At 44.6% G+C, this 24,657-nt stretch overlaps 2 protein-coding genes across 4 annotated transcripts; one reads left to right on the top strand and one right to left on the bottom strand.

The window, feature by feature from the left end:
• The first annotated feature begins 83 nt into the window (after positions 1 to 83).
• Positions 84 to 16,050, top strand: LOC135515711 (SCY1-like protein 2). Of its 2 annotated transcripts, XM_064939399.1 has the most exons (18): positions 84 to 228; positions 2,298 to 2,499; positions 2,714 to 2,871; positions 5,492 to 5,636; positions 6,546 to 6,695; positions 6,801 to 7,022; positions 7,343 to 7,459; positions 7,768 to 7,893; positions 8,147 to 8,323; positions 8,727 to 8,849; positions 9,469 to 9,582; positions 9,724 to 9,856; positions 10,219 to 10,337; positions 10,423 to 10,523; positions 12,817 to 12,889; positions 13,077 to 13,157; positions 13,548 to 13,667; positions 13,942 to 16,050. In XM_064939399.1, the coding sequence occupies exons 2-18, from the start codon at positions 2,323 to 2,325 to the stop codon at positions 14,554 to 14,556; spliced, it is 2,751 nt and encodes a 916-aa protein (XP_064795471.1). In that variant the 5' UTR covers positions 84 to 228; positions 2,298 to 2,322; the 3' UTR covers positions 14,557 to 16,050. The 2 variants fall into 2 exon arrangements, with proteins under 2 accessions (XP_064795471.1, XP_064795472.1); XM_064939400.1 differs by lacking the exons at positions 84 to 228; positions 2,298 to 2,499; positions 2,714 to 2,871 and adding an exon at positions 3,642 to 3,828.
• A 1,096-nt stretch (positions 16,051 to 17,146) lies between these two features.
• si:ch211-244b2.3 (uncharacterized protein LOC557230 homolog) lies at positions 17,147 to 24,657 on the bottom strand. Of its 2 annotated transcripts, none has more exons than XM_064939402.1 (13): positions 24,574 to 24,657; positions 24,399 to 24,430; positions 24,062 to 24,122; positions 23,825 to 23,957; positions 23,402 to 23,546; positions 23,152 to 23,272; positions 22,205 to 22,292; positions 19,059 to 19,170; positions 18,814 to 18,919; positions 18,656 to 18,734; positions 18,387 to 18,456; positions 18,162 to 18,305; positions 17,147 to 17,809 (listed from the first exon to the last, which is right to left on the bottom strand). In XM_064939402.1, coding segments are annotated over exons 1-12 (1,050 nt in total). In that variant the 5' UTR covers positions 24,575 to 24,657; the 3' UTR covers positions 17,147 to 17,809; positions 18,162 to 18,203. The 2 variants fall into 2 exon arrangements, with proteins under 2 accessions (XP_064795474.1, XP_064795473.1); XM_064939401.1 differs by having other exon boundaries at positions 18,162 to 18,276; positions 24,574 to 24,656.

Raw genomic sequence — 24,657 nt, 5'->3', positions numbered from 1 at the left:
AGGGTATAATCATGAGAAAAGTGCTCCTAAATTAACAGAAAGGGCACTTATCTGAGTAGCCGGAAGTGACGTTTACAGTAAGTGGCAAGCTCGCTTAGCAAAGAAGTCAACCAGAAATTTGGACTCGAAGAGATGGAGGCTGTGTACCACAGCCATCACTGACAGCTGTTTTTCAATTTAAATAGTACTTGGAATCATAAAACCACTGACATTCCCTTCGTGACACAGGTAAGGATGATATAGTCAGATTCAGACCCAGAAACGCAACACAACACGGCATTTCGACAAACGTCAAAAGTGACGTCTCTAACTAGCTTTCTACCTAGCCTACTGCTATGCGATAGATAACTAGCTATCTATCCATGTCAGGTTATGCGGCTAGCTAACTGGGTGGCCACATTAACAAAAACCGGTTAAACAAACAGGACAGGTATTGGTTTCGCCAATACGTTAGCTAGCTACATGGTGTTGCAAGCTGTAACCCTGTCACAACCGCGTTCCTTCCGCAATTGCTGAACTGGCCATCGGCAGACTCACTGGTATGGATAGCATATCATAGAAGCCAGCTAACGTTAACTAACTGCTTGTGTTTGTTCAGCTTCAGCCACCCTACACGTTTCACGTGATCTGGCTACTTAGTTAGTTACACAGACAATGAGGTGACGGGTAAAGTCGATGTGGTTGGCACATTCACATTTCCAGTGGGAAATAAATGCAACCAATTGTAACAAGTAGCTAAATTCATAACAATTTTATGATCACAAGGTCCATGTTGAAGTGGAGTGTTAAATGTAGCCTAACGTATACAATATCCAGAGAGACAGATACTTTGGATATATCATATTCAAACATTGCATAGCATTTTGCTTAGGCTATACAGTAGCTAGGTCTCCAAGCTTGCAGACGTATTTTGGTCTAATTCATACATTCTTTCAGCTCTATTTCAATATCTGTAATCAATGTGAAGATCTCAATAGCACAGTAAGGTGAGATTCTGGAAATTTAAATGACACGATTGCATTCAGGAATGATATTGTGTAAATCTTTTCACAGCAGACAGATGTAGACTTTGATACTTTTTAGGCAACATCAATCTTGATTCAGGATGTCTCTTCTGTAACCAAGCAGCTTGATCTTGACATCTAGCCACTTAGATAGCAAGTTAGAAAACAAAATGCATAGCTGGAGCCCTGAGCTGGATATAATTGATTTGATACGTCTTACATTTCTTGTAGTTATATTTAACTTCTAGTTAGTTATAAGCAGTGGCGTAGCCCTAGTCCACACATTTAGTTTGGGACAGAATTTTCAGTTCATTGTTATGGTGACCGATGTGTGAATCATTGCTTTTTTCTAGTGTGTGATCCACAGTGTTTGGGACATGATGGATTAGGCAGTAATGAGAGACAGAAAGTTAGTCACACACACAGTGGGGAAGAGGCTGATTAAGTAATGGGTTTTACGGGCCGGTTGGTTTTCTCCCTGCTCAAGATTAAGCCCTTGGCTCAGTCCACATCCAGCAGTGTCCACTGACTCAATTATGGCTGTTGGCAACAAGATCAGCACCAAGCCCAGGTGTTGAGGAGAGCAATGATGTTATACCCTGCCTGCAGGAGACCGACAGGACAGATAGAGGCTTCAGACAGTGACTCAATAAGGTTTATAATTAAACATGGGGTCAATGGCTTCCTCACTAGTCTGTTTGGCGTGCGAACCCACATCTCCAGGATGCGTCCCAAATGGCACCCTTATATAGTGCACTACTTTTGTCCAGGTTCTAGTGCACTAAATGGGGAATAGAGTGCCATTTGAAACGTAGGGCCCACTGCTTGATATGCTAATAGGATATTATGTCTGAATGTGTTCATTCACTCTGATTCTATTGTTGTCGTGCCGGGGTTTGGACAGCACTTGTCGGGATTTGTCAGACGCGAGTGCAGACAATGCATACTAATAATACAGAGATATTGACTCCTGTTCGGATCTGTCTCTCTCACTTCTAAGTCACTGATTTAGGAGATTTGTTGGGATTTGAGTTTGTGTAACCACACTTGCCCACTGTGTGTACTCTGTAGTACTGTGTGTGTGGTACACGCTCTGTCTACAGCCATCACAAGACACTTTAATGTGCAACATTTTGTGATTTTGCTCTCGGTGGCAAGCTGCCAATGTGTGTTGCTAATAGTCTAGGTTTTTCCATACGAAAGGGGGTGTGTGTGTGTGTGTGTGTTCAGCCTTTTTTTCAGAATACCATATAGTTGTACCCTCTGTTGACCTCTGTCTCTCTTCCCCCCCAGGGGTCAAAGGTCAGGCTGAGTCACCATGGAGTCCATGCTGAACAAGCTCAAAAGCACTGTCACGAAGGTGACGGCCGACATGACCAGCGCCGTCATGGGCAACCCGGTGACGCGGGAATTTGAGGTGGGCCGCCACATCGCCAGCGGCGGGCCCGGCATGTGCTGGAGGATCTACAACGGAACCAAGAAGTCAACCAAACAGGTGAGACTGCCTGGGGGCTTCATGGACTGTTCTATACTTAACTAGAACAATGTCTCCCAACCCAGTCCTTGGTCAGCCTGAGAACTAACACATTTGTTTTCCACAATTTGTTCAAAGGATAGATGGGACTCATTTTACCATCTCCCAACTGACAAACTGTCAGTGGTTGTCCTGATGCAGATGGTAATTCCTGTCTTGTTGTTTGTTCTTCCAGGAGGTGGCTGTGTTTGTGTTTGATAAAAAGATGGTGGAGAAGTATCAGAAGTTTGACAAGGACCAGATCATTGAGTCTCTGAAGAGAGGTGTGCAGCAGCTCACCAGACTGCGTCACCCTCGTCTGCTCACTGTCCAGCACCCACTGGAGGAGTCGAGGTGGGTTAAACTGGAGGAGTACCGTCTGCTCACTGTCCAGCACCCACTGGAGGAGTCGAGGTGGGTTAAACTTACCGTCTGCTCACTGTCCAGCACCCACTGGAGGAGTCGAGGTGGGTAAAACTTACCGTCTGCTCACTGTCCAGCACCCACTGGAGGAGTCGAGGTGGGTTAAACTTACCGTCTGCTCACTGTCCAGCACCCACTGGAGGAGTGGGTTAACTTACCGTCTGCACACTGTCCAGCACCCACTGGAGGAGTCGAGGTGGGTTAAACTTACCGTCTGCTCACTGTCCAGCACCCACTGGAGGAGTCGAGGTGGGTTAAACTTACCGTCTGCTCACTGTCCAGCACCCACTGGAGGAGTCGAGGTGGGTAAAACTTACCGTCTGCTCACTGTCCAGCACCCACTGGAGGAGTCGAGGTGGGTAAAACTTACCGTCTGCTCACTGTCCAGCACCCACTGGAGGAGTCGAGGTGGGTAAAACTTACCGTCTGCTCACTGTCCAGCACCCACTGGAGGAGTCGAGGTGGGTAAAACTTACCGTCTGCTCACTGTCCAGCACCCACTGGAGGAGTCGAGGTGGGTAAAACTTACCGTCTGCTCACTGTCCAGCACCCACTGGAGGAGTCGAGGTGGGTAAAACTTACCGTCTGCTCACTGTCCAGCACCCACTGGAGGAGTCGAGGTGGGTTAAACTTACCGTCTGCTCACTGTCCAACCCACTGGAGGAGCCGACCGGAGGAGCCGAGGTGGGTAAAACTGCTCACTGTCCAGCACCCACTGGAGGAGCCGAGGTGGGTAAAACATACCGTCTGCTCACTGTCCAGCACCCACTGGAGGAGCCGAGGTGGGTAAAACATACCGTCTGCTCACTGTCCAGCACCCACTGGAGGAGTCGAGGTGGGTTAAACTTACCGTCTGCTCACTGTCCAGCACCCACTGGAGGAGTCGAGGTGGGTTAAACTTACCGTCTGCTCACTGTCCAGCACGCACTGGAGGAGCCGAGGTGGGTAAAACTTACCGTCTGCTTCCCAGTCCAAAGTTTGCGTGTATATTCTGACTACATTTTGTGACATTTTTGTTTGTTTTGGTGTTCTGCAGGATTTTTTGCGGCTGTTCAGCACACAATTATTGTCTTGAGGCTTCTCCAAGTTTTGTAGCTGAAGTTACGCCCCTTCGTCTGTGATTGGTCAACAGTAGGGATTCTTCAATGAAGTGTTTGTAGTCATTCAACGACAGACTAATCGTTTTCATGCAAATTCTTTCCACTTGAGAAATACTCCTCCAAACATCTTGGTTAGATGTAAAATTGTGAGACTAAGACCTCTGCAAAAATTTCAAAATTATAATTACAGACCTCTCGAGTTATCTTAGATTAATTCAGACTATTTTAAGGATGTGTACTAGCTGCTACGGTGTCTCAAGAGGGACAAACAGTAATATTGGCACTTTTTTTTCTAGTTTTTCAAGTGAGGGTATTTTAAGGGAGTATGTGAGCACAGATGTTCAATTCGCCTAGCCGAGTTCTGCTCGGAGCCTTTACACACAGACACACACGTGTAACACACACACACGCACGTCATGCATACACACAAAGAAGTCATGCATACACACCCATGCAAAAAAATTGATAAATACACACGACAGATGACACATATGCAGCAAGATGTGATGAAAAGTTTTGGGCCTAGCTCTACAGACTTGGTACTGAATAATACATACACCTGCCAGAGGAAGTGGAACAAGAGGTACCCACTCAGTCTCGCTCTCGCTCTATTTCAATTCAAGGGGCTTTATTGGAATGCTCACTGAGTCTGTACATAGTCAAAGCTTTCCTTACGTTTGTGCTATTCTGCCACTGTGTACTCTCTGTTTAGGGACAAATAGCATTCTAGTTTGCTCTGTTCAAGAAATTCTCTTTTTGTTTTCTCATGATTTGTTTGAGTCTAATTGTGTTGCTGTCCTGGGGCTCTGTGGGGTCTGTTTGTGTTCATGAACAGAGCCCCAGGACCAGCTTGCTTTAGGGGACTCTTCTCCAGGTTCATCTCTCTGAAGATGATGGCTTTTTTTTATGGAAGGTTTAGGAATCGCTTCCTTTTAGGTGGTTGTAGAATTGAACGGCTCTTTTCTGGATTTTGATAAGTAGAGGGAATCGGCCTAATTCTGCACTGCATGCATTATTTGGTGTTTTACATTGTACACAGAGGATATTTTTTCAGAATTCTGCATGCAGAGTCTAAATTTAGTGTTTGTCCCATTTTGTGAATTCTTGGTTTGTGAGCGGACCCCAGATCTCACAACCATAAAGGGCAATGGGTTCTATAACTGATTCATGTATTTTTAGCCAGATCCTAATTGGTATCTCTCACGCTCTCTCTCACGTTACCCCTCTCTCTCACACACTACCTTTCTTTCTCACACACTCACTCACACTCTCTCTCTCTCTCTCTACCTTTTTATTACTCAATCCTTCCTCTAGTTCACCATCTTCTCCCGTTTCTTTTGTTCTTTATCTTACTGTTCCTCTTTTCTGTCATTTTTAACACACTCCTTTCTTCATCGTTGTTTGTTTGTAATCATTGGCACTGTTGTTTCCTCTCTCCCTCCCTCCTTCAGGGACTGCCTGGCGTTCTGTACAGAGCCAGTGTTTGCCAGCCTGTCCAATGTGCTGGGTCAGTGGGACAACCTGCCCAGCCCCGTGCCCACAGACATCAAGGACTACAAGCTGTACGACGTAGAGACCAAGTATGGCCTGTTGCAGGTGAGACCCAATACACACACACACATGCAATTGTGCACATACACACACGTAGTCTGAAATGAACACACACACATGTCTTGTTGCTATGTATATTGCTTGGCAGATGTATGTTTCAAACCCAATTGAACTAACCACACCTCTCTTTCTGTTTATTAAATTGTGTCCCAGGCATATTTTTGGGGATAATTGATTAGATTGTACTCCCCTGCCAAGTCACACAGCTATTTAAATGTGCAATCTGTGATTGCTACATACATTTAAAAAAACAACTACGTATAAATCAATTATATGTGCCCATTGATTCTTGAAGAATATAACTTATAAATACCTTATGAAGCTTAGTTCAACTGTCGTACCCCATCAGAACCCAAAGCTTGTTTTACTAATCCGTTTTGTTATTGTAAACAAACACTAGCCTTAAAACATGGTTAAAATGATAATGTTGATATAATGGATGGTCAGTTCTTGCATCCATAGCTCTGTCTAGGAATTTGGGAGTGGTAAACATTTTCCAGCCCCACCCTTCGGCTTTTTACCAAAACATTGGTGGAGTTGCGCTTTATTGTTTGAACTGCAGATTGACCATTTAAGGAGGAATGCTGTGAAATGTCAACGCCACATGATGGTTCTGGGTTGGAAAAAAACCTCTGTCAAGTACAGCTTGAATTTGTGTGTTATGGCGTGAATGTTTTCTTTTGTACGTCTTCTAAAATGCCTGGGACACGTGAGATGAGAGGAAGTAACCAGACTGTAGTTAATATCACAGATTGTCTTTCTGCTCACTGTCTTACCTCTCCTATCTTTATCTGATTCCTGCCTCTTTTCCTTATCTTTTTCCTCTCCCTCTGACTACTCTCATATCTCTCTCTTCTCCCTCCCTTCTCTCCCCCTCCTTCACATCTCCCTCAGATCTCGGAGGGCTTGTCATTCCTACACAGCGGGGTGAAGATGGTCCATGGGAACCTGTGTCTGGAGAACGTCATCCTCAACAAGAGCGGAGCCTGGAAGATCATGGGCTTTGACTTCAGCATCTCCTCCACCAACCCCTCCGATGCCGAGGTGAGACGCTCGGCGCATCTGCCTGTGTGCACCTCTATGTATCTCTTCCTCTGTGTGTATCTGTATATATCCTTACATACCTGTCTCCCTCCCTCCTTCCCCCAGCCCAAGTATTCCTGTAAGGAGTGGGAGCCCAACCTGCCGCCGCTCTGCCTGCCCAACCCAGAGTATCTGGCCCCCGAGTACATCCTGTCGGTGAGCTGCGACGCCGCCTCGGACATGTACTCGCTGGGCGTGGTGATGCACGCCGTCTTCAACGAGGGCAAGCCGGTGTTCCAGGTCAACAAGCACGACATCTTCAAGAGCTTCAGCCGACAGCTGGACCAGGTGAGGGGGCGGGGAGTGAGATGAAGGCTTGATGGCCAGAACAAGTCCACGTGATTGCTAGTAAAAAAATACATTGAAGTTGTGAGTGCTGGCCCTCTTCATAAAGTTAGAGTTCTCTGGAGCGACAGCACCCAAGGACCTCATTCAGACAGCAGACCTTAGTCAGAATGCATCTTAGCGTCTTAGCATTCTGGGGAGAAAAGGACAGAGATATTAATACCAAAGTGCACTGCAATATTTGTAATGCTTCATTGCTTCATACTTTTTGAATACGTAGATTTCTTTTCTCTCTCTCCCACCTCCCCCCTGTCTGTACATAGCTCAGCAGACTGAGCCCCACCATGTTGAATAAGATTCCTGAGGAGGTGAGAGAGCACGTCAAGATGCTGCTGAGTGTCACGCCCAACGTCCGGCCTGACGCTGACCAGATGACCAAGGTCAGATCATCCCCCTTGTCACCAACTATGAACTTATGTCACTAATACAACAGGACACAAGACTTTTACATATTAAAACCCACCAAGTCAGCTAACTGATAAATAGATTTAGATTTTCTGATTCATCAATAAAGCTAAACTTGAATATGTGTCGTCGGTTGAATATTGGTTGAATGCCTGTTTTCAAGATCGTCTTCCTAAAAAGTGATTTCAGAGAATTGAAGCAAGATGAAGTCATTGATCCTGCTTTATGCCATTACCACCCAGGTTGAGTTGAATAATCCCTTCTCTGTGTCTGGGTGCTTCAGATCCCCTTCTTTGATGACGTGGGGGCGGTGACGCTGGCCTACTTTGACTCCCTCTTCCAGAGGGACAACCTGCAGAAGTCCCAGTTCTACAAAAACCTGCCCAAGGTCTTGCCCAAGCTACCCAAGGTTAGTGTTCACTGTGTGTGGTGAGTTTATGTTGCTTTTACAGGTCATTTTAGTGTCCTAGTCGTACATTCCTACAGTAGAATGCTTCATGCTCAGTCGACAGGTAGTTTGGAACGTGGTCTTCAATAATCCAGTCAAATTGGGATTGGCCATTTTGCAAATATGTGCTCAAAGGTGATTTAATAAAAATGATTCTGATTTAAAGCCACTATTCCTAGCCTCTTTGCGTCCTGTCTCTTCCTCTCCACCCCAGAGAGTGGTGGTGTATCGTATCCTCCCAGCCCTCACCTCAGAGTTTGTGAACCCAGACATGGTGCCATTCGTCCTGCCCAACGTGCTGCTGATCGCCGAGGAGTGTACCAAGGACGAGTACGTCAGACTCATCCTGCCGGACCTCAGCCCTGTGTTCAAGCAGCAGGAGCCTGTCCAGGTACACACACACAAACACACACAGGATGCAAAGGACACGCACATACAGTGTATCCCCATACCCAGTTTTCAGGCCTACCTTCTATGTTTTCTTGATGTGTGTTACAGGGATGGTATGGTTAGATAAGACTAGAGGATGCTATATGCTTTATCTGGTGACAGGGCTGTATATATCATACTGTTTCTCTCTCTTCTCCTTTCCACGCCTTCAGGCAAGCAATATGGTGAGTGGTCTTTGCTGAGCGTAGTTGCTAAGACTGTGTGTGAGACACTCTAATGCTTAAAAAAAGAGCTCACTTTATTCCTTGTTTCATTTCACTGGTAGTTACCCATCTCTCTCTTTATCTGTCACTCTCCCATCATTAAGCCTGGATGAACCGCGTTTAACCCTCTGTGTCTCTCAGATCCTGCTGATCTTCCTGCAAAAGATGGACCTGCTGCTGACCAAGACCCCACCGGAGGACATTAAGAACAGCGTTCTGCCCATGGTCTACAGAGCCCTGGAGGCCCCCTCCATCCAGATACAGGTACCACGGACAGGCACATCATGAGTTTACAAAGGGCAGAAAGAGAACTGCAATACTAATGAAATAAGGTTTAGGATTAAGGTTAAAGTTAGTTTGAGTGTGATTTAAGGTAAGTGTAAATTAGTATGCTGTCGTCCGTTGCCATTATATTTCCTGCCCATTAAAAAATACACTGCCTTGATTTAATGCGTAATTTGTTGGCCAGGTACTGTACATTGTAAAAGACAGACTTCTCTATTTACCTATCCAAATGAGTCAGTGATGTAGTGAAGGAAGTAAAGTGTAGGAAGATGACTGCAGCGTTAACGTCTAAACACTAATTGTGGTACAAGTTGCCCGTAACCACAGCTCTAGAATCCCATTTCCTTACCATTTAGAGGATAAGAAAAACCTGACCCTGGACCAGCGGTTAGCAGCACATTCAACCAACTCTGTAAAGCTCACATGGGAACCTCCATAGAGATTCTATAATACGCCTGACCAAGACAGACACTATTTTGGCTTTGCTATGATCCCAATGTCCATTTGAGAGTTCTAGGCTCTATGTGATTCTATGGAAACCCCTGCCATTAAGTCATCAGCAATGCTGTGCCATATATTTGTGTGCCTCCCCCCCCAGGAGCTGTGTTTGAACATAATCCCTACCTTCGCCAACCTGATTGAGTATCCCTCCATGAAGAACGCACTCATCCCCCGCATCAAGTCTGCCTGTCTACAGACCTCCTCACTTGCAGTCAGTCTCTCGCTTTCATTTGACTCTGTCTCTCTCTCTCTGTTGATCAAATGCACATGGTTGTTTTTGACTGACCATTGATTGACAGGTGACAGAAATATTTTGATTGTGTGTGCGCGTATGTTTGACCTGTGTGTGTAGGTGAGGGTGAACTCCCTGGTGTGCCTGGGGAAGATTCTGGAGTACCTGGACAAATGGTATGTCATTGACGAGATCCTTCCCTTCCTGCAACAGATCCCCTCCAGAGAACCAGCCGTACTCATGGGGGTTCTAGGTAACGGAACGTCTAAGAATCTAGATGATAGTCCTAGGGATTGTTTGAAAAAAAGCAAACTAAGAAAATCTCAACAGAAATTATTAGTACTATTGAGTTCTATCTCATTTTAGAATCTCCTAGGATAAAATTAATCAACTCACCTAGGATGAAATGGGTCAACAACTCACCTAGGATGAAATGGGTCAACAACTCACCTAGGATGAAATGAGTCAACAACTCACCTAGGATGAAATGACAAATTGAAATAGGCTAATACTTAAAAACATGATCTATCGCTTTAACAGTATTGCTGCTTTTTCTGTTGATTGTTGTGGTTCTGATCTGTTGTGGAATGGTTGTATGGTTGTTTCCTCCCATAGGGATCTACAAGTGTACCTTCTCCCATAAGAAACTGGGCATCCCCAAAGAGCACCTAGCCGCCAAGAGTCTGCCTCACCTAGTCTCGCTCAGTATAGACAACAACCTCAATCTCAACCAGGTAGGACGGACACACACACATATACACACACACACACACACACACACACACAGTTGTATTCCCACCCTCTCTCTGTGTGTTTCAGTTCAACTCCTTCATGGCTGTGATCAAAGACATGCTGACTCGTATGGAGGCAGAGCACAAGACCAAACTGGAGCAGCTACACAGCATGCAGGAACAACAGAGGTATCCGTCAAATCACTCCCTCCTGTCTTCCTCTGACGTTGTAATGTCGGGTGCACCAGGACAGTGAGATGTCTTTCTTGCAGCTCTAACCCCAACAATGCAGTATTCAATAACAATGTTTTACTAAAAATCAATGATGATGAATCCAAAGCAATGTTTTACTAAAATTAACAAGGTAGAACAAAAACGCATGAGATTTAAAAAATAACAACTACACGATAAAGTATGCATGCATACTATATACAGGGTCAGTTCCAGTAGGGATACTGGACTGATAGCGGTAGATACAGTGGGGCAAAAAAGTATTTAGTCAGCCACCAATTGTGCAAGTTCTCCTACTTAAAAAGATGAGAGAGCCTGTAATTTTCATCATAGGTCCACTTCAACTATGACAGACAAAATGAGAAAAAAAAATCCAGAAAATCACATTGTAGGATTTTTTTATGAATTTATTTGCAAATTATGGTGGAAAATAAGTATTTGGTCACCTACAAACAAGCAAGATTTCTGGCTCTCACAGACCTGTAACTTCTTCTTTAAGAGGCTCCTCTGTCCTCCACTCGTTACCTGTATTAATGGCACCTGTTTGAACTTGTTATCAGTATAAAAGACACCTGTCCACAACCTCAAACAGTCACACTCCAAACTCCACTATGGCCAAGTCCAAAGAGCTGTTAAAGGACACCAGAAACAAAATTGTAGACCTGCACCAGGCTGGGAAGACTGAATCTGCAATAGGTAAGCAGCTTGGTTTGAAGAAATCAACTGTGGGAGCAATTATTAGGAAATGGAAGACATACAAGACCACTGATGATCTCCCTCGATCTGGGGCTCCACGCAAGATCTCACCCCATGGGGTCAAAATGATCACAAGAACGGTGAGTAAAAATCCCAGAACCACACGGGGGTACCTAGTGAATGACCTGCAGAGAGGTGGGACCAAAGTAACAAAGCCTACCATCAGTAACACACTACGCCGCCAGGGACTCAAATCCTGCAGTGCCAGACGTGTCCCCCTGCTTAAGCCAGTACATGTCCAGGCCCGTCTGAAGTATGCTAGAGAGCATTTGGATGATCCAGAAGAAGATTTGGAGAATGTCATATGGGCAGATGAAACCAAAATATAACTTTTTGGTAAAAACTCAACTCGTCGTGTTTGGAGGACAAAGAATGCTGAGTTGCATCCAAAGAACACCATACCTACTGTGAAGCATGGGGGTGGAAACATCGTGCTTTGGGGCTGTTTTTCTGCAAAGGGACCAGGACGACTGATCCGTGTAAAGGAAAGAATGAATGGGGCCATGTATCGTGAGATTTTGAGTCAAAACCTCCTTCCATCAGCAAGGGCATTGAAGATGAAACGTGGCTGGGTCTTTCAGCATGACAATGATCCCAAACACACCGCCCGGGCAACGAAGGAGTGGCTTCGTAAGAAGCATTTCAAGGTCCTTGAGTGGCCTAGCCAGTCTCCAGATCTCAACCCCATAGAAAATCTTTGGAGGGAGTTGAAAGTCCATGTTGCCCAGCAACATCCCCAAAACATCACTGCTGTAGAGATCTGCATGGAGGAATGGGCCAAAATACCAGCAACAGTGTGTGAAAGCCTTGTGAAGACTTACAGAAAACGTTTGACTTCTGTCATTGCCAACAAAGGGTATATAACAAAGTATTGAGAAACTTTTGTTATTGACCAAATACTTATTTTCCACCATAATTTGCAAATGAATTAATAAAAAATCCTACAATGTGATTTTCTGGATTTTTTTTTTTTTTCTTCTCATTTTGTCTGTCATAGTTGAAGTGGACCTATGATGAACATTACAGGCCTCTCTCATCTTTTTAAGTGGGAGAACTTGCACAACTGGTGGCTGACTAAATACTTTTTTGCCCCACTGTATATATAGGGGTAAGGTTACTATATACAGGGTCAGTTCCAGTAGAGATACTGGATCGATAGAGGTAGATGTGTATAGGTTTGTGTGTTGGAGTGTCTGTGTGCCTAGTGTGTAGAGCCCTGTGAGTGTGCATAGAGATGGTCAGACATTTGTATTTTATTCCCCATGCACACTCACAGGGCTCTACACACTATATAATGTTTTATACTTCTGTTCTTTCTGTATTTACTATCTTCCTACTTGTCCTTTTATTAGTCAGCAATGACTCAGGAAAGATGTGATGCAAGTTAATGTTCACAATCTGATTAGAAAGACGAGGGTTGCGTAATGTTTGATTATGTTTGTGCGAGACAAATTCGTCTGAATTAAATAGTTTGAGCTATTCTGTCTGTCCTCAGGAGTATGAATATTAATACTAGTCAGACCAACCAATCGGAAGAGACGAAGCACACCCCCAGCCCTGGCAACCAGGTGAGAGGTCATTTCCTTGACAACGAGGGGAGAGGCGATTGCCCAGATGAGGCAAATGCATGAAGGATTGATTTAATGAAGACTTGATGTATGTGATTTCATCCACTTAAAAGGCCAAATGTATCATAAAGATGCATGTTGGCATGGGTTAGTGTTATTGCTTATTGAAACCGTTGTCTTTTTCCAGATTGATGATGTCTTTGGAGGGAGTGCAGGGGTTAATGGGAAAGCGAACGGAAACTCGGCATCAGCTCCCCAACTCAACAGAGTACGTACTCTGCATCTTATTCAGTAGGCACAGACCGGAGCAAACGTATTGCAGTGGAAGTCTGTGAACGTTCCTGTTAAATTAGCTTGGGTGGCGCATGTTCTGTTGGACTCTCTTTTTGTGATTGAACGTTACCAAACCCATCTTATCTATCCTAACCCTGTATCGCATATTTCAGGGATAAGGGGTTATTATTAAGGTTTTCTGTTCTTTCTCCCTCCCTCCCTCCCCCCTCTCGCTCTGTCCCTCTCTCTCCTCCTCTCTCTTCTCTTTCTCTCCTCTCTTCTCTCCTCTCTTTCTCTCATCTCTTCTCTCCCGCTCTGTCCCTCTCTCCCGCTCTGTCCCTCTCCTCCTCTCTCTCCCTCTCTGTCCCCTCCTCTCTCTCTATAGATGTCTCTGACTCTGGAGGAGAAGCAGCGGTTAGCCAAGGAGCAGGAACAGGCAGCCAAACTAAGAAACCAGCCAGCACTAGCCCCCCAGATTATCAAACCAGCTACTCCTTCTACCCAGGTAGTAGACATATACATACACACATCCTTTCACACACACACACACACACACACACACACACACACACACACACTCTCGTGAAAATGTATAGTTCCTTACTTGGTAGCCATCCATGGTTACACGTTTTGAACTCCTCATATAGAACAAGTACAATATCTGTATAATTTATTAGTTTGATGTTTAGAGTGATGTAATCTACTTTAGTTTCCACTTCAAACCTGCCACCTATTTGTCATTGAGATGATAAGCTGATTTGACCTGATGTGTTTGGCAGGCCAAGGACCTGACCAGCTGCCTGCTGAACAATATGACATCCCTGGGCAGCCTGTCCCTCACCTCTCCCCCCAGACCAGGCCTCATCCAGGGCAGCACCATCTCAGCCTACCCCTCCACCACACCCATGGGCTCTATGGCCAGCAACGGCTACAACCCAACCATGGGCTTCCAGACAGGTGGGCAGGGCATGCGGCCCCCTGGCCCCGGCCTCTACGGAGGGATGGCCACCACCACCAGCACCCCTAACTTTGGCGCCCTGACCCACAACCAAGGGAGTACCAACACCCCTGACATGTCTGCCCTGGACTCCTTGTTCACTTCCAACAAGCCCAAAGTCAGCCTCAACCAAATGGCTCCTCCCAAGCTCACCCCTGGGACGACCGCCACCCCCTGGCTTAATCAGTTTGGTTCAGCCCAGCCCAGTCAGACTGCCCCAATGCAGGGCGCGCCTTTAGCCATGGGAGGGGTGACCAGCGGGTTCGGTATGCAGGCCAACCCTTTCTTCAGCCCGCAGAACTTCTCTCAGCCCACGGCCGCTCCCGTAATGAACGCGGGTGGTGGGCTCAGACACAGTTCGTCCGTCAACAACGACCTGAAAGACCTATTTGGTTGAAAACAACTTTCCCCTCTTTTAATGACGACAGACTGATGAAAGGGGAGGTGGACTTTTGAACTGCAAACAAGAAAGACAAATCCACTTTTTGGACCGACTGTGAAAATGATGAAATTCACTTGATATTTGTTGCTATTTGTATTTTAATCTTCTGTGGTTTGGGTTGCAGTGTGGTTCTTCTAAGCGCCCATCGGACTGAAGACTCAGCTTTTCAATCTGCACGTGGATTCCAAATCGTCTTGACGAGAGAGAGAGAGAGAGAGAGAGAGAGAGAGAGAGTGTAAAAGACACTTGCGTTGTGTTCTGCTCTCAGTAATGTTTGTGGGGGTTTCATATCGTTTCTTACCCGAGACACTTTGGAGTGAAAGGTTTATTCTAGAATGCATCTCTTCTCCATAATCCCTGTTCTATGTGCTAGGAAGAGCAGTGGCATGGAGGCCAGTCTTACTCAGTCCGTTCCTTTTTAGCCCAGCGCTAACACATGTTATTCATGCTGCCACCTCAGCAGCCTGCTATATCATATCAACGTGGTGCTTTTTAGTGGGGTCCTGTTGCTTTGTGGACGACAATCCAGAAGAGCTGTAGAATCGCCGGCTAAACCGCACGGGCGGAAAGGCCAAGTCTCCATGGAAACGGTCTCCGCAGTAACAACCCACTCTATTTTGGGATTTTTAGTACACATGCTTTCTGTTCTCTGCCTAGAATGAGATGATGGATAAGGATTCAACAGTGATGTCATAAGTGTCAATATTCTTACAGTATAGATGAATCTAAATGAAACTGGATGGAAGTGAAAATCTAATTGAAGCTTATTGGTTGCGTACACAGCTTAGCAGATGTTATAGTGGGTGCGGTGAAATGTTACTAGCAATTCTGCAGTTTCTAACATATGACCTAAAAAAAAAAAAGGTATTTTCTGAGACGAAACCCAATTCAATGACCAGTTTGAAAAGGGAGGGGTTTATTGTGTTTAGGCAATTAGTCTGGTTAGGGATTGTTATCCACACACAAGCCTGTGAGGGTGACTGTTACATACGGCTATCTTCTTCATTGTAGTAACTCACCTGCATGTATGTACTGAATGGTTTGCTGTAAGGGAGTGATTGGTCGATATATACTGGGAATTGTGAATGAATGTGAAGTAGTATACACATGTGCATATTGAAATGTCAGCACAATCCTAATTCATTGAGTTAGTTTGCCCGGTGTCTGGTGACTTTAGCCCTGTGTGTTCCTGTTTTGTAATACCCCCTCTGACTTCATCAATGGGTTCCCTTCCATCATGTTACTGACCTGACCAAGCTGGGACACCACCAACGATTGTGATCCTGTTGAAATGTGGTGAATTTAGTAATTATTTTATTCCATGCATCAAACCATGCTGCTTTCAACAAAGCAAGCAATCTGTGCATTTTAAGTTAATCGTTGGACATATCAAATGCAGTTTTTTATTTATATATATATATATACACACACACGTGTATGTATGTATGTATGTATGTATGTGTGTATATATATACACATACGTACGTATGTGTGTGTGTGTGTGTGTGTGTATATAAAGTTGAGCACTTTTTCATTAAAGGGGACCTGTCCTAAATTGTAGAGAACTAAATCTATTTAAAATGGGAGAGCTCTTAAAGGGGCCCTTGGGTTGTTGTGCTCTTGTGATGATGATTTGAGAGGCCTTAGAGGAGCACTGTTTGCAGTAATAATCCTTGGCGGTGGAACTAAGTCGGTGGCATTTTAATAGTCAAAAGTAGTCTCCTTTCCTCGTCCCCTTTGCGTTTCTCCTTCATCTGCACTGCTCTGAAATCCCAGGATAGGTGAAAGCCCTATGGGCCAAATGGGACAGGAGTGTCATCTTACCTATCCACCTGTTGCAGACTAGTGCAGGTGAAGGAAGGAGATGAGAAAAGGACTCTATTGTAGACTTTTGAGACCAACCCCTTTGTGTGAATCCTCACTGAATGCTGTTTGCAGACTGGGGGATGTGGGTTTTGTTAACTGAACACATGCTAACTTATATTCACAGGTCTTTGTTGGATTTAAAAAAATAAATGTATGCCTACTGTAAACCGTGACAAGGTGAGCTGGCACAATGATAATGTCATGGGCTCATGTATAACAAAAAGGTGATCCTTCTGGGTTGTAAACCTCTTTTTATTGGACACAAGTGATGGAGGTAGGTCCTGATTGGGCAAAGACCTCTCTGATGTCCATCTTTCACAAAAGGTAGCCGCAATGTTCATGTGATTGTAACTATGACAATGGAAGCCTGTTTGAGGGCGAGAACTGGATTGCATTTCCTGTCATCGTGACTCGTGCGTTTGGACGCGAGGACAAAAAAGAAAACCTATTCTTCTACAAGAGTTCTGATCCTTTGTATCCTTCTGCTGTCATGTGTCGTGTGGCCTCTATGATCTATTTATTGTGTGGTGTTGTCTGAGGTGGTTCAATGAAAATCTGTACATATATATGAAAATACACAATCTAATATTCTCTCTGATGTCTGTGTATTTGAGTCTGGAGCCAGAGATTTTTGAAGAGTAACTTTGAGGCCATCTTATTCCAGAACTCAATCAGTAGATACTTGAAAATCACCTTTATTCAAACTAAAGACAATGAGAAAATGTACATGCTTGAACATGCTCAAAATGCTTGTTCCTTTTGTACCATTGGCAGTGAGAGGGTTCTTTTTACAGATCACATTTAAAAAAAAAGTATTGTGCAGATTGTCAGAAGCTACTTTTCTAATAACAGTATTGGTTTTTAAGTATATGCACAATGTCGAAAAAATAACAGGAAATACATGAATACATATGTAAACAAGTTTCATTTTTAGGAAGAAGTGGAATGGAAGGGGTTCCATCTCAGTATCGGACAGTGACTTCGTCTTCACTGTGCACATGAAGAAATGGAGTTGAGAGGAAGCCACTTTAGACAATTGAGATGCATCCAGGGTACAGTGGAGGCTGGTGGGAGGAGCTATAGGAGGATGGGCTCATTGTAATGGCTGGAATGGAATAAAAGAAACGGAGTGAAACATTTCCATGTGTTTGTGTTTGATACCGTTCCATTTATTCCATTCCAGCCATTATAATGAGCCTGTCCTCCTATAGCTCCTCCCACCAGCTTCCACTGCCAGGATATTGCACTTCGCCCCTGACAGAGGACAGTGTCGTGGGCAGTGATTAGTTCAGGCGTCGAACAGATCGGGTGGTCTGAGTGGACAGGTTTCTTTGGGTCAGGGCTGCGAAAGACAAATCAAACAACTGTTAGGTCATGACAATAATGTTCTCCAACACAGGAAACGCTTGGAGTTTGGATTCATCAAATCAATTAAACTATTCCTCAACCTTCAACCAACCGCTATCCTTTACCCGTTAGGCACTTGTCAAACTCATTCCACGGAGGGCCGAGTTTTCGATCCTCCCTTATACTTGACTGATAAATGAAGGTCATTGATTAGAAAGGAACTCCCCTCACCTGGTGGTTTAGGTCTTAATTACAAGGAAAAACCAGGCCCTCCAGGGAATGAGTTTGACAAGTGCCATGAATTCCCCCTGCTATAGGCACTTGTTCTGAGAAGATGACTTATTTACCTGAGAAGTCCAGTTGATAGCTGAATCTCCTGGTAGTGAAGTTCATAGTTCCATTTGGGTTCTGCTGGTACTGGGCTTCAATGTCCTGGCTGGATACACTGCAGGTGTCGCTTCTCTACAGGAGTAAGTCAACACACCCACACGCTGCTTGGTCATGTGTTTTTAATGTAGTAATATGAAGTCTACTCTTATGGAGTCTGAGAGCAGTAAAACGGTTCATCTTACTTTGGCAAAGTCTTTCCAGCTTCCATCCACCTCTTGAAACTGCCAACGGGACTGTAAACCCAATCCTCCACTGTGAGAGGAGGACGGGAATTAGACATAGTTTTTCATTATTTGTCACATTGTACAGTTGTTACACATGGGTTCTCTCTAGCAGGTCAGAAAGGCCTTGATTTGTGGCTACATGAGCAGACCAGGAAAAACTCTTGACCTTACCTAGACTTTGGTCAGTAAAACTCCTTGCTCTAGGTTCCCAGCCTGTATGTCCATACCTGCTTGTTTGTTGAGCTTCACATTGAGTCCTCCTCACAATTCTTTTGGTCCCGATGCGAACGTTGGTCTGACACATGCCTGGAAGAGACACAGAACAGTTCAGGACTGTTCCTAGACATGTCACGTTATGGTTCACCAGTATTTAAGTCAGTCGGACCTGAGAAGTCGAGGGTGTAGGAATATCTCCCAGCTTTGAAGCGTATCTGTCCCTTCGGGTTCTTCTGGTAGCGTCTCTCAATCCCAGCACTCCCCAGTGAGCAACTCTGCAAATAGCCACATATTATGTGCTGCTATACCATGACTGTCTCCCTCCCCCTTTCTCACCTTAATGAGGGCATATACAATCTGTCATGTAGTGTGCTATTTGCAAGGGTTCAAGGAAGAAAATAATGTCTCACTCACTGGAGTCTGGTATTCTATCCACACTCCCTCCTCACCCATGAATTCCCAGGTGTAGCCAGCAGAGGGAGGTGGTGAGGCAATTACGGTGGGGGCTGATTGGGCAATGGATACGCTGCAAAGAAATAGTGAATTTACACTTCAGTGTAGCTGTGACAAGAAACTAGGTGTGAAACTACAGATGATCACACTTGCATATGTCAGGAAAGTATGTAAAGTTATCTTGACACTGAGTTGAGGTCAAAGGGGAAACCAATCACACTAGAGAGAAGCTGCAATATTTTGTTATAAATCATGTATATTTAATGCTATTATTATGTTGTGGCTATTTTGTTTTGGTGTTTGTAACTTTTTCTGTATAGATTTGATGAATATTTCTATTGAATAACACCTACAAGATTCCTATAGGCCAGTTTGTATACAGAATGGCTGCGCTCCAGGCTGACTACATTGCAGACGGCGGCCAGATCTCACAACGCCTGGATGGGTTTAAATAATCAGCTAGACACATCATATAATACAGCTGCCTGAGTGCTCAGTCGATGATGCAATACAACGAATGCAGTGAAGTTGACCTGGAACTTACCCATTCAAATAACTTTGGCAACACAACCACCACACAGTTTAAATTAATGAGGCAGGCGCCTAACAGTGTATATAGATGAGGCAGCATAATAAATGCTCTTTACTGTAGGTCCTAGGTGAAGGGCTAGGGGCCAAAATACCTACTGTTCATCGTAGGCCCTAGGGGAAGAGGCTAGGGGCCAAAATACCTGCTGTTACAGGCAACATTCGCACTGAGCTAAAGGGGAGAGCTGCCGCTTTCAAGGTGCGGGACTCTAACCCGGAAGCTTATAAGAAATCCTGCTATGCCCTGCGACAAACCATCAAACAGGCAAAGCGTCAATGCAGGGCTAAGACTGAATCATACTACACCGGCTCCGACGCTCGTCGGATGTGGCAGGGGTTGCAAACTATTACAGACTACAAAGGGAAGCCCAGCCGTGAGCTACCCAGTGACATGAGCCTACCAGATGACCTAAATCACGCTTCGAGGCAAGCAACACTGAGGCATGCATGAGAGCATCAGCTGTTCCGGACGACTGTGTGATCATGCTCTCCATAGCCGACGTGAGTAAGACGTTTTAAACAGGTCAACATACACAAGGCTGTGGGGACAGACGGATTACCAGGACGTGTGCTCCGGGCATGTGCTGACCAACTGGCAGGTGTCTTCACTGACATTTTCTACATGTCCCTGATTGAGTCTGTAATACCAACATGCTTCAAGCAGACCACCATAGTCCCTGTGCCCAAGAACGCAAAAGGCAACCTACCTAAATGACTACAGACCCGTAGCACTCACGTCTGTAGCCTTGAAATGCTTTGAAAGGCTGGTAATGGCTTACATCAACACCATTATCCCAGAAACCCTAGACCCACTCCAATTTGCATACCGCCCAAACAGATCCACAGATGATGCAATCTCTATTGTACTCCACACTGCCCTTTCACACCTGGACAAAAGGAACACATATGTGAGAATGCTATTCATTGACTACAGCTGTGTTCAACATCATAGTACCCTCAAAGCTCATCACTAAGCTAATGAACCTGGGACTAAACACCTCCCTCTGCAACTGGATCCTGAACTTCCTGACGGGTCGCCCCCGGGTGGTGAGGGTAGGTGGCAACACATCTGCCACACTGATCCTCCCCAGGGGTGCGTGCTCAGTCCCCTCCTGTACTCCCTGTTCACCCACGACTGCATGGCCAGGCACGAGTCCAAGACCATCATTAAGTTTGCTGACGACACAACAGTGGTAGGCCTGATCACCAACAACAACGAGACAGCCTATAGGGAGGAGGTCAGAGACCTGGCCGGGTGGTGTCAGAATAGCAACCTATCCCTCAACATAACCAAGACTAAGGAGATGATTGTGGACTACAGTAAAAGGAGCACCGAGCACGTCCCCATTCTCATCGACGGGGCTGTAGTGGAGCAGGTTGAGAGCTTCAAATTCCTTGGCGTCCACATCAACAACAAACTAGAATGGTCCAAACACACCAAGACAGTCGTGAAGTGGGCACGACAAAGCCTATTCCCCCTCAGGAAACTAAAAATATTTGGCATGGGTCCTGAGATCCTCAAAAGGTTCTACAGCTGCAACATTGAGAGCATCCTAACCGGTTGCATCACTGCCTGGTACGGCAACTGCTCGGCCTCTGACCGCAAGTCACTACAGAGGGTAGTGCGTACGGCCCAGTACATCACTGGGGCTAAGCTGCCTGCCATCCAGGACATCTACACCAGGTGGTGTCAGAGGAAGGCCCAGAAATGGTCAAAGACCCCAGCCACCCCAGTCATAGACTGTTCTCTCTACTACTGCATGGCAAGCGGTGCCAAGTCTAGGACAAAAAGGTCTCTCAACAGTTTTTACCCCTAAGCCATAAGACTTCTGAACATGTAACCAATGGTTACCCAGACTATTTGCATTGTGTCCCCCCCCCAACTCCTTTTTTACGCTGCTGCTACTCTCTGTTTATCTTATAAGCATAGTCACTTTAACCATACATCCATGTACATACTACCTCAATTGGCCCGACCAAACAGTGCTCCCGCACATTGGCTAACTGGGCTATTTGCATTGTGTCCCACCTCCAGCCAACCCCTCCTTTTACACTACTGCTAATCTCTGTTCATCATACAGTATATGCATAGTCACTTTAACCATTACCTACATGTACATACTACCTCAATAAGCAGGAATAATCGGTGTCTGTATATAGTCTTGCTTCTCTTATTTTCAAATGTATTTTTACTGTTGTTTTATTTCTTTACTTACCTACACACACACACACCTTTTTTTTCTCACTATTGGTTAGAGCCTGTAAGGAAGTAGTTCACTGTAAGGTGTTGTTGTACCTGTTGTATTCGGTGCACGTGACAAACTTTGATTTGATTTGAAGAGGCTAGGGGTCAAAATACCTGCTGTTCACCGTAGGCCCTTTCCTAGGGGAAGAGACCAGGGGTCTAAATGGAATAAGGCTGTGGATGAAACCTCATACCTGCTGTTCACCGTAGGCCCTTTCCTAGGGGAAGAGACCAGGGGTCTAAATGGAATAAGGCTGTGGATGAAACCTCATACCTGCCGTTCCCTGAGACGACGGAGTTGAACTTTGGACGCCGCCGGACGTTTCTCTGTACCCGGGTGGCTGCATTGGTCTGTGTCATAGCTGAAGAAGACAGACATATGCTAAGAGAAACCTTTGTATTGTATGGGAAAATGCTGTCTAGAAGGATATGCAAAGTGTTGTCAATTGCTCTACAACAACAAAAAAGAAGCTTAAAGCGGCAATCAGCAGTTCAAACAAAAACAAATCGTTCTTCATGCCCCTGTTTTGGTAAAAAGGTAAGGGAGGAAGCTGGGGAAATGTAACCAATCTCAAAGTCATAGAGATATGATTGCAAGGACTGACCATCCATGATATCAAAAGTATAGTTTTAACCATGTTTTGAGGCTAATAAATGTTTGTGTACATTTACAAACGCTGGAGTAAAACAAGCTTGTATTTTGGGTTCTGATAGGGTATGACAGTTGAACTAAGCTCATAAGGCATTTCTAAGTTATATTCTTCAAGAGTCAATAGGTACATATCATTAAGTTCAAAAAGTGATGTAGCAACTGATCAATTCAATCCATAGTGCAGAAGACCTGCCTTGTAGCGCAGTTGACATTTAAAGGTAATTTACAATTGAGCCAAAATATGCAGCATTTACGTAAATGCAGTCTCCGCAAACGTGGTAACATTGCCTTTAAATGTCAATTGTGCTAAGCACAGATCTTCCACGCTATGGATTGAATCAAACCCCAAGTGCCAGATCTCAACCCCGGTGTTCCCTCTTTATGCTACTGGCTATTTTCTGTGTCACATCACACTGTATGTGGTGGGATGAGGGGTAAAACAGTCTATAATTGGGAGGGATTATATGAATTTACAATAAGAAACACTTGTTTTGTTGTTTTTCCGCTGCACGTTTCGAAACGTTTTGCTACAGCATGACCTAATGAATACGGCCCTGTGTGGAGTCTACCTGTGAAGTCTAACGTGTAGCTGTTCCTCCCCACAGTGAAGTGGAAGGTCCCCTGAGGTCTGAGGATGTACTGTCGTTCCACATCACCACTACTGACTGAGGACGAGCCCTGACCTGGACCCTGGGGTTGGGAGGGGGGCAGAAAAAGAGAGAGAGAAATGAAATATGCAGGGAGATTTTCAGTTTTCATTTAATTTCAATTTAAAACGTTGCATTATAGGACCATTAGGGAACTTTCAGAATCACTCACCAAAGAACCGTATTCACGCCATATCAGATTGTCTTTGAAATACCACCCGATGTCTTCATTTTGACCCTGAGGTAGGAACGTGAGTCGCCGTACACCCATGGCAGCATTTTGAGCTTCAATCTGATCAAAATCTATATAGACCTGCCTAGAATACACAGAGCAGAAAGGCTACACACACAATCCACCTGTTTGTTCAAAAACAGTCAGAACTTAGGTTACTGAACTATTGTATAACATATAACAAATACATAATCAGATCCTAGGTTTGAGTCTTAATACTCTAAAAATGCTTCCTCTCCTGTTCACCTCCTAGAACCAATATTATCTATCAGGGAAAGGGGACAGGGAATGAACACTATTCAAGACTATTGGGATGCAGCCTGTATAATAGAAATTGCTACTAAACGTCTACTGTACACTGACCCCATGTGTGATGGGTAGATGTTCATTCCTTTGGCCCCAGGCTGGCAGTAGTGGGTCTCGATCACATGGTCATTGCCAATACTAAGCCATTTCTGTCCTTCATACAGCTGCCACTCAAAGTGGCTCCCCCTGGCTGTCGAAATAGAAATAGCTATAGCAATTGTGCATCATCTGTTGAAGTTGCCCCCTTTGCACTGATCTAAGGTCAGTTTCTGTAGTTCTTTCCCTTTAACTTACCCGAAGCAGACTGACTAGAAGTGCTCTGCTCATAGTTCTCTTCCTCCTCTTCCTCATGTACCTTCAACAAGGATTAGACCGGTAATAAACGAGTCTGAAACTATTTCCTATAAATAATGTACATCTGCGGAATGATATACCGGCAGGTCTATGGGCTCTTATTCATTGTTAAATACTTGATTTTTTTGCTATGGCAGATTTATTGCTCAAGTAGTCAGCTGTGACATCAGCATTAGGCATTTGACAATAAAATGTTTTGTTGGTGTGTTATTGACAATAGCCTATGCAAACAATAATGCAACTGAGAAATGTTGACCTGTAATGCTCGTAAACTTACCAGATGACTATTGCCAAACCAACGTAATGACACTGTAAATAACAGATATTAAACGTAATCATTATAACAAAGTTAAAAATAATCTAGGCAATGACGAGCCGACTTGCTTGTATAGAAAAGTTATTTAAACATAAATATAATAGTCAAATGGTTGTATATAAAAAAAACGTCTTACTTTTAGTTGATAATATAGAATGGAAATTTCATGCGTCTTTACACATCAGTCAAGACTTTATTTTGTACTGCTTTCACTTTCATT

Source organism: Oncorhynchus masou, chromosome 27 (genome assembly GCF_036934945.1).
Source record: "Oncorhynchus masou masou isolate Uvic2021 chromosome 27, UVic_Omas_1.1, whole genome shotgun sequence".
In the NCBI taxonomy this organism is placed as follows: Eukaryota; Metazoa; Chordata; class Actinopteri; order Salmoniformes; family Salmonidae; genus Oncorhynchus; species Oncorhynchus masou.
Note: the sequence above shows the minus strand (reverse complement) of the source record. Positions and strands in the feature narration are given on the sequence as shown.